This window comes from Acanthisitta chloris, unplaced genomic scaffold, assembly GCF_000695815.1.
Source record: "Acanthisitta chloris isolate BGI_N310 unplaced genomic scaffold, ASM69581v1 scaffold26422, whole genome shotgun sequence".
In the NCBI taxonomy this organism is placed as follows: domain Eukaryota; kingdom Metazoa; phylum Chordata; class Aves; order Passeriformes; family Acanthisittidae; genus Acanthisitta; species Acanthisitta chloris.
This window is the reverse complement of record NW_008659282.1, coordinates 12,555-22,483: the sequence shown is the minus strand read 5'-3', so window position 1 is coordinate 22,483 and position 9,929 is coordinate 12,555. Positions and strand designations below refer to the sequence as shown.

Genomic DNA, 9,929 nt, shown 5'->3' with positions numbered 1-9,929 from the left:
TCGCTTAGATATTAGCAAACACAGATTCCTAGACCAGCAAATCTAAGCTATCAAAATAACAGTACCACAGAAAAAGAGACTGTATCACTAGTAATTATGTCAATGACTATCAAGCAATAGAATTATGGAACAGAAACTAATACCAAAATGCTTTTTAAAGGACTGAAAGTCAGGTGAATCTACCCTTGTGGTCAGGTTGAACTATTTCTGCTTAACTCAAATTTTGGAAAAAAGGAGATACATCTATTTCATTTGCTAATGAGTTAATATACAGATGGATCATGGATGTCAAGCAAAATGTCACATGATAAACAAACCTGGCTTTAGTACCTTTTTGAGGATGCCTGTTGAGTTAATGTGATGTTATCAACAGAAAACATCATGCTGCAAACGAGTCACTCCGTAAGCATTATAAAACTCTTGTTGGTTATTTCCTTAATATAAAAGCAAACAGTTAGTTGGGTTTCTTAGTGAATTACAATCAAAACACAGTTCTGTTAGTAATCATAGCTTGGGACCTACTAATTAGTACTTTTCACCCTTTCAGTACTAAACACTTTGAATAAAGCTTTATATCAATTTCTTGAGAAAATGAGCCAAAGCTTGGTGTTTGTAGCAGCATGACTTTAAAAGCTGGGATTACACAAAAATATAAATGGTCATTTTTTCAAGAATATGGAAATTAGGAGACTAAAGCTTGTTTGTATTGTAGTAGGCAAATACAATATTTGCAGTGGGGAGTTTTTGCCCACACAACAGTCACCTAGCAATGACAAAACAGTGTTCCTGTAGAGCTCCTGTACAGGTAAATTCTTTCTAAATAGAAAAAAAAATTAATAAAGGAAGTTTGACATTTCCATGCATTTCTTACAAAACCTTCTGAGGATTTGGGGTTGTGTTTGTCTGTTTTAAATTAAAAAAAAAGTATGACTGCAGAAGGAGGATCTGGGGAACAGCACTGGGACTAAGCCTCAGCATATGGCTCATACTGAATCTTAAAAAAACAGACAGAAAACCCCCAAACCCTGGCTGCTGCACTGAGAGCACCCAGGAGGAGGTTCTTGAAAACACAACAGTAGTAAGGTAAATGGTAGCATTTTTGTTCATTTTTCCCTGTGATCTGAGAAAAAAAAAAAGTGCACATACATGGCCACAGTCCACACTGAATACAAATCTTAAAGCAGAGCTCACCTTGGTAGCAACCCCATCATTGTCACTGACAACACCCAGGAATAACTAACAATCTATCTTGGCAAAAACAAAGATTGAAGCATTAAAGTTCCTTGAGCTATAAATAAACCTGCATCAAGAATTTTTATCAATCTTTTACAGAAGTCAGAAATTTCATACTAAAGGAAATGCAAAGAAGAAATAAATAACAGTATTTCCTGAGATGTTATGATCCACTGCTGTATGGACAACCCTTCTGCCTCCTCAAAAGCAAGGGGAAGTGTTGGATTTGGGAGGCTGCAGCCTCAGTTGGGCTGAGCAATTTCAGAACAGAAAAGGCATTTGATCCTCTCTTTTGGGGAAACTACAAAAGAAAAAGAAAATAAAGGTACACCACCAAGGAAAAGTACAACAAGGAAAAGTGTATTTATCAAGTATGTGCTAAGCACAAATGCAGCTTTAGGATTTACATAATTACAGCTGAACATGCCGTGCATTTCAATTATTTCTCCCAAAACTGAAATACTGGTGTAGTGTTTTGCTGTCAAGCCTGAAAAAGGCCTTTTATTTCTAGCTAATTGCACAGTTCTACAATTTCTCTCAGGCTTCTGAGTGTACAAATTTGTTCAAGGGCTCTCTATGCAAAGGAGTGACTTAGCAATTTCTGGCAGCTTTGCTGTGTGTGAAACAGGTGAAAAGCCACTTGAGGGTTTACAGGTAAAGATCAAAGAACAGACCAACACAGGACACTTGATGGCAGGTACAGGCTACAGGTTGCCTGATTAAGAAGAACAAGTAGATGGAAGTCTTCTTTCAACAACTGGATCACAGGCCTTGGTACTCAGGAGGAACTTGAACCACCTCAGTATCTGGTGGAAAGGCAACACAGCTGGGAGCAAGCAGTCCAGGAGATTTCTGGAGTGTAGCAGACAATTTCTTCACACAAGTGATCGATGAGCCAACTAGAGAAAGTGTTCTGCTGGACCTGTCACTGATGAACAAGGAAGAACTCATCAGGGAGCTGAAGGCTGATGGTAACCTTGGCTGCAGTGTCCAGGAACTGGGAGAGTTCAAGATACTGAGCAGTGTGCAACACAAATAGTAAAATTACAACCCAATAGGATAGGGGCATGTGACTTGCTCAGGGCTCTGCTTGGCAGGAACCCACAGGACATGGTCTACAAGGGCAAAGGGACCCAAGGACAGATGGTTGATATTCAGGGACACCTTCCTCAAAACAAAAGGACAGTCCATGCTAGTGCACAGAAAGTTGAGCAACATGGTAGAAGGCTGGCATTGACAAGCAGGAAAGTCCTGACAGAATTTTTTTTATGAGCTGCTTGAGGGGAATCCAGGAACATGGCCCAAGCATGCAGTGATGGAATTGCAAAAGCCAAAGCTCAGCTAGACCTGGATCTAGTGAAGGGCAACAAGGAGGATTTCTACAAATACAACAGCAGCAAAAGAGAACCAGAGCAACCACAAAGCCACAGTTCAGTGAGGCACAGGACCCAGGGACATGGAAAAGCCTGAGATATTTGGTATATTTTTTGTTTTGGTTTTAACTGTACAGGTTTGTCTGGAGGCCTCCCAGATCTCCAAGTCCAGTGGCAGAGACTAGGAGAGTGATGGCTAGGAGAGGAAAGCTGGATTGAGTTAGGGACCACACAAGACAACAGGGCAAACAAGACTGTGGAGTCACATGGGCTGCATCCAAGGATACCAAGGATTGGCTGCATCAGTTGCAAGACCTCTCTCCTATTTTCTTGGAAAGGTGATGGCAGTCAGAGGAGACAAAAAAAAGACCACTTTAATGAAGGGCAAGGAGGTACACCCAGGTATCTACTGGCCTATCAGCCTAACCTCAGTTCCCAGGAAGATTATGGAGCCTATCTTCCTGGAAGCCACATCCAAGCACATGAGGGATGGGAAGGTGACTGGGAACAGCCAGCATGGATGTACCATGGACAGATTGCATCTGACCAGCCTTACCATCTTTGCTGATGAGACGAGGAGCTCTGTGGGTGAATGGAGTACCACGGATGTTGTTTTACGTGGATGGCAGCCCAGCCCTCCAGAGTCTGCCACAGAATCCTTCCAGACAAGTGGGTGAGAAAGAGTAGATACAAGGACTTCAGCTTGGGTGAAAAACTCACTGGACTGCCAAGTTCACAGGGTGGTGAACAGCAGCACAAAATCGAGCTGTCAGGTGGTTACCCGCAGTGTAAGGAAGGCCCCTCAAGGGCCAATGCTAAGGCCTATAATATTCAATATATGGGCCTGGATGATGGGATGGAGTGCATTCCCCCTGAGTTCACAGACAACAGGCAAGTAGTGAGGGAAAATGCTGAAAGGCCAGAGGGTAGAGCAGCAAGTCAAAACAAACCATCAAGGAGTGGAAAAAAGAACTGACAGAAGCCACGTGAAGTTCAAGAAAGGCAAATTCCTGCACCCTGAACATGACAAACCTACACAGCATTACAGCCTAGGCACCAACTGGTTGGAAAGCAGCTTTGCAGAAACAGACCTGGTGGTCCTGGTGTATACAAAATGGAATATGAATCAGCAGAGTGCCCCTGCAGTGAAGAATGCCACTGGGCCATAATAGCAGCGTATATTGGGCCATATAAGCAAGAGCATAGCCAGCAGGTCAATGAAAGAGATTAATCCCCTCTATTTAGCACTTGTGAGACAGGATCTGGAGTGCTGGGTCCAGTTTTGTGCTTCCGTATACAAGGCAGACATGGATGTACTGGAGTGAGTGCAGTGGAGAGCAACCACGATGGCCAAAGGCTGGAGCAGGTGACATACACAGACTGCAAGAGCTGGGTGTGTTCAGCCTTATGACCAGAAGGCTCTCAGGGATCTGACTGTTGTCTTCAGCTACCTAATGGAAGGGTATAAAGGTGAGAGAGCCAGACTCTCCTCAGAGGCATGCACTAAAGAACAAAGGACAACAACCATGAGTTACAATGAGGGAAATCTTTTTCACCGTGAGGGTGGTAAGACCCTGCAACAGATTGCCTAGAGAGGCTGTGTAACTCTCCACCTTGGAAATACTCAGAGCTTGACTGGACATGGCTCTGCTTTAGCTATGCACGTGGGATTGGACTAGACAATCTCCAGAGGTTCCTTCTGATCTCAATGGTTCTGTGATTCTAGTGTCGTTGCAGGGAATAGAGGAGAAATAAAGAAAACACTAGGATTTCCATTACACTATATGCCAGGTGTCACCTTCTATGTTCTAGTAAGGTCAAACACCAGCAGGGCTTTTGCTTCCATCTATCTGGGCATGCAGACTATACCAATGTTAAGGAATAAAAACAGATAAGCCCTCCAAGTCTGAAGGAGTTCCTGGATGACAACTGCAAGGAACACAATGGAAAATAAATAATTAAACAAGAAAGTGCAAATACTTGAAAACACTTCCTCTTCTAAACAGATTTTAGTCATAACAAATAACTGGCAGTGATTATTTTCCACATGTATTCGAATTCTAATCACTAAAGAATAATATTTCCAAAATCAAGACAAATAATCTTACATGATCCTTTTATATTCTGTTATTAACAGCTTATGCCAAACAAGAAAACTGAGCATCCTCTGGGTTTTTTTGTTCAAAAGCTGCTTTCAGAGTTCAGGCTTATGTTGAAGCTTAGATTCAGAGGAACTAAAAATAAACAATAGCAAAAGCCTAGAAAGAATTGCTTAAGAAGTTTCTATAAAGCAATATATTTAAAAAAAAAAAAAAAAAGTCAGGCATGATTTCTTCCCTCACTTAACTGATTCCCTACTATTCCTGTCATACAAAGCACAAGAGAGAAGAGCCTGACAGCATATTTGGAGACTTTTCAGGTGACACCAAAATATTGGTTGCATACCACATTTCTCCAGACTCTGACAATATAAACTAATCTCAGGAGGAAATGTAGAGCACCAAGAGGCAGAGGGAAAATATTTTGTTTAGGTTTTTAATTTCTACAAGCACCAGCTACAGACCAAAGGTCATACTCCTGTGACAGGCACTGTACATTCAGTTTTGCCCCATTACTGTAAACATTCCATATTATGTCTGCATATACACAGTATGACAGATATTATTGCCATAAATACTGGGGGTTTTGTCAGTATCTACATGAGGTATCTTCAGTTAACACACAAAGCCTCATGTGTCTTATAACTGCTCTATAGTTAGGTCCCTTCAATTAAATGATGAACAGCAGCATCCAAAAAGCTCCAGTTTGCTCCCAAGGAATGCAACAGTAGTTCTGCAATAAACTCTAACGATCAACCAAGGTGTGCTCAAAACTGACAATTCCCAGCACTCACGAAGAGAGGATGCAGAGGAAGTCCCACGGAGAAACATCTGCAAGCCATCCTCACTGTCACTGGTACTAGCCATGCTGTTCCTCATCTGCATCACAGAGAGCTGTGAGCAGACACTAGGCTGCCGATCAATCTTTTTTGAAGCCTAAAAATGAAAATATTAATTATTTTTATAAAGGTCTCAAATTTAAAAAAAAAAACAAACCCATCTCGCCTGTAGTAGATGCTCCTGTCTCAGCTACAATTATAGAATCCTAGAACCATCAAGGTTAGAGGAGTCCTCTGAAATCACTGAGTCCAACCACTAACCAGCCACTCTGCTGTAACCCCTAAACCATATCTTCTAGTGCCTGATCCAGACACCTCTGAAACACTTCCAGGGATGGTGACTCCACCACCTCCCTGGGCAACCTATTCCAGTGCCTGAACACCCTAACAGGGAAAACATTTTTCCTAACATCTAATCTGAATCTCTCCTGTCTCAGTTACGACCATTCCCTCTACAGAACTTGCTCTTTAGAGAACAAGAAACTTGTTGGAGCAGAAGATTCTACGCAGTGTAAATCAATGTAAATGAAAATAGAAGATGCCAGTAATATACTGGAATTGGAACATTGACAAACATGAAACCTCAGCTGAATTATTCAATTTCAAATTGGTTTTGCACTGGAATTTTCATATATTTTCTTACAGAAAGCTTGGGTTTTAGTATCTGGTAATTCATTATTTAAGCAGGATGCTCCAGAATTAAACATAGCCCAATGATGAGCCTGCCCACCATGTCTACTAGCTGGATAGAAATACTTGCACTAGCTGATCAGTTCTGAATCTGTTACTCATCTTTCTTGTACATTACTGTACTAACTTTAACCTGTATTGCTTCTGGCAAAAGTGTTGCACTGAATCACACTTTGGCACTAAAAGGCACTAAGTGTGAATTCAGCAGCTGATAGCAGCAGGTTTGAAAGAGAAGCTTTAAAAACATTTAAAATTGAAGTAACAATACACTTGTGTGAGGGAGGAAAATTCCCAAACAAAACTTGCTTACCTTGTCATTTAAGGTTGGGTCATTCAATGAATAGAGTTTATTTGTGATATCTTTGCCAATAAGGTACTTAAAGATCTCATAAAGAAATGGCTCAGACTCCAGAAAGTAAGTCAGCCTTTCCCTGGACCAGCACAGGAACTTGCAGTTATCATCTGCAATAATGGTGACCTGAAAAAAAAAAAAAAAAAAAAGCTCAGAATTAACACACTTTAAAATGCTTTAAAATTAGCATATATAAATGATACCATTTTATTTGTGCCTCCAGTTCAAATGACTCTTAAAACCATAAAATGCTTTGATATCCCTTACAATGTGATATATACAAATGCAAAAAATCTCAGATATTTATCATCATCATATTTTTAACTGATATCCATAGCCAGTTTGTTTTTTAGAAAATCTGGGGGGACATAATAGAGGAAAATCTCTCGTGAGTTCCCAAACTATAGAAGTGTTTATGTTAGAGGAGATTTACATATAAACTCAGTCCTACAGTGACAGCAATACCTTCATCCCAGTAGGCCTACATGTTGCTTGGTTTTATTTAACATCATTGTCAGCAAACAGGAACAACTGGTATCATCCAAAGGTCTCAAAGAGTTTTCAGTTACTTAAAAAAAAATTTCCATCTCTCTCTCTTCACTATCAGCCCTACTGATCCCACAAGTATCACTTTCTAGCAGTTGAGCTAAGGCTCCGTTTGCTCAGTTATTGATAACTCAGCTACAGATAGTTACAGAGGAGCTTGCACCCACTCCAGGGAGGCTGGACCTGCCAGGTTTGTCTCCCTGTGCCAGCAGAGGGCAATGGCACACTGAAATCCACACCACTCGGCAATACTCGACTGTGTTTTGCAAAGGGAAGTCACTCATCTATGAAGAAATCAGGTGCTCTCTGCTATTACAAGCTCACGTGGCCTCTTGAAAAATTAGCAAACCTATCAAGTCCAAGAAATAATGGGAAACTGCCGTGTATCCATGGATTTTAACTTCACGGTCTGTATTATCAGCCCACAGGTTGAGGAAGAAATCACTCAGATTGCCAGCAGATGGGGTCTGTAAGATTGAATCCGTGTCCTCTTGAAACAGCAACACTGACAGGATTTATATGGCAGTAACAAGTAGAACTCACGAGCAAGGGACATACACCGCAACAGAATACAGTAAGTTCTAGGCAGGCAGAAGTTGAGGCATGAACAATTTCCCTTGAGAGGGACAGATTTGTATCCAGAGCTGACAAGAGAAATTGCTTACAGGCTGTGCCAAGAGGGAGCTGTGCTGGGGGACACCTCTCTGCTGTAAAATGAATGCAACAGGACAATCCTCTCCCTGGCATTAAGCCTACTATTTGACTGGAACATATGACATCAATCACTGATTTTAGACTCTACATTGGTCTCTCTTCCTCCCCTTCTGCCAGGGTAATCAGTGTGGCTGTACCCAGGCAGTCACAGTCTGGACATTACTACATATACCAATTCAAAGAACTTCCAAGTAAAAGGTAGTAATGTAGCCATTTCTATTAAAAAATAAAAATCCTTCTCTAACAGCATTTTTTACTCCCCAAGCTATAGTAAAATATATCCTGGAACAGGTTGCCCAGAGAGGTAGTGGATTCTCCCTCACTGGAGGTATTCAGGAACCCTCTGCACACAATCCTGAGCCATGTGCTCTACGGTGGTCCTGCTGGAGTAGGGAGGTTGGGCCAGATGACCCACTGTGGTCCCTTCCAACCTAACTGATTCTGACTTGCTCACATAATCACTTTTTCCAGTAAAGCCACCTCTTAAGTTACTTGTCCGGAACAATCTCTTAACACAAAATAAGGTTGGAAAGAGTAAAAGAGAACAGAATAGCAAAAGTCAGACTGCTCAGTGAGCACCATCATAATATTGTTTTGCAGTATTTTATTTTGAAAGTTATTCTCGACATGGTCCATCATGAAACACGAGCACGAGAAATTGGCAAAATTATGCAAGTCAAATAGCTCACTATTGATCAAATTTATACTCTTTTGTTTTAATGATCTCATCAGCTCATATCCAGTGACATTTAAACCAAAGTGTACCTGGAATTTCTCACCCCGGTTCATCTGCGTTGATCGAAATTCAGGAGAATCTATGAAGGCACAGGGGTAAATATTATGCAGAAAATGTCCTCGATAAGACACCTTCATTCTGAAATGAAACACACAAAACAACATTTTAAACTCATGGAGATTAAATTAATCAATCTAAATTCGGATTTAATCTAAATTTGAATTATTGACAATAGTAAAGAAGTAGATAACAGGCAAAAATATGTCCATCTTCTGGAATTTCAGCCCCAGAGCTACCCTGTTTTCTGTCTAAACCTCCACAGAACTGGCTGCCAGCCAGAGTCAGGCTTCCTTTAGATAAGTAGCTTTGCAGTAATGAGGAACTGATGACTTAAAAGAAAAATGGAGCCTGACATCACTGTTGCTGCCAACAGAAACTGGTTAAAATATTTTAACTGAAATAAACTGCCCAGGGAGGTGGTGAAGTCACCATCCCTGGAAGTGTTTAAGGGACGTCTGAATCTGGCACTGGAGGATGTGGTTTAGGGGTTACAGCAGAGTGGCAGCTAATGGTTGGACTCAATCTTAGAGGTCTCCTCCAACCTTGATGATTCTATGATTTAATTTAGAAAGAGTTTCAAGATTATAGCCTAGATATGGGCATATATTTTTTCCATTCTCACCTGGGTCCTGTCTGCCTTTGGGCAGCGGCCCTGCCCCTCTCTGCTTGCATGCACATGTGCAATGGATCAGTTCCAATAGGCCTGCTTTGTCAAGTCTACTGGAGGGATAATTTCCCTTCCCTCATGCACAGTATTTTTTGACCTTAAAACCTGATAAAATACTGAGAAGATGACTTCGATACCTAAGACTCAAACAAATCTCTTGTTTGTTCTGCAAGACACTGCCTTTAGTATTCTACAAATATAATTCCCACTAAAATCCAGTCAGCTGCACACACAAGTGGAGACATACGTTCCCAGTAAGAGACATCACTGTCATCTGAAAACAGTGTATAGCCATAGACTGACTATAAGCCTTAACACACTACAAACAATAACATTTATAAAGTCAACAAAACCCCCAACAATTTTGTGTTGTGTTCAACCATTACACAAAACGTAAGACCATCCTCAAGCAAATCCAGTCAGCTGCACACACAAGTGGAGACATACGTTCCCAGTAAGAGACATCACTGTCATCTGAAAACAGTGTATAGCCATAGACTGACTATAAGCCTTAACACACTACAAACAATAACATTTATAAAGTCAACAAAACCCCCAACAATTTTGTGTTGTGTTCAACCATTACACAAAACGTAAGACCATCCTCAAGCAGAACCTAC

The 9,929-nt window shown here is 41.0% G+C and overlaps 1 protein-coding gene across 1 annotated transcript in view; it reads right to left on the bottom strand.

Annotated features, from left to right (window-relative positions):
- The window catches only part of BVES (blood vessel epicardial substance), a 19,625-nt gene that overhangs the window by 2,071 nt on the left and 7,625 nt on the right, over positions 1-9,929 (bottom strand). The window contains 4 exon segments of the mRNA XM_009069345.1: positions 5,500-5,641; positions 6,545-6,712; positions 8,612-8,720; positions 9,910-9,929. The exon segment at positions 9,910-9,929 is cut by the window's right edge and continues 192 nt beyond it. Of these exon segments, the coding sequence (XP_009067593.1) occupies positions 5,500-5,641; positions 6,545-6,712; positions 8,612-8,720; positions 9,910-9,929 (439 nt within the window).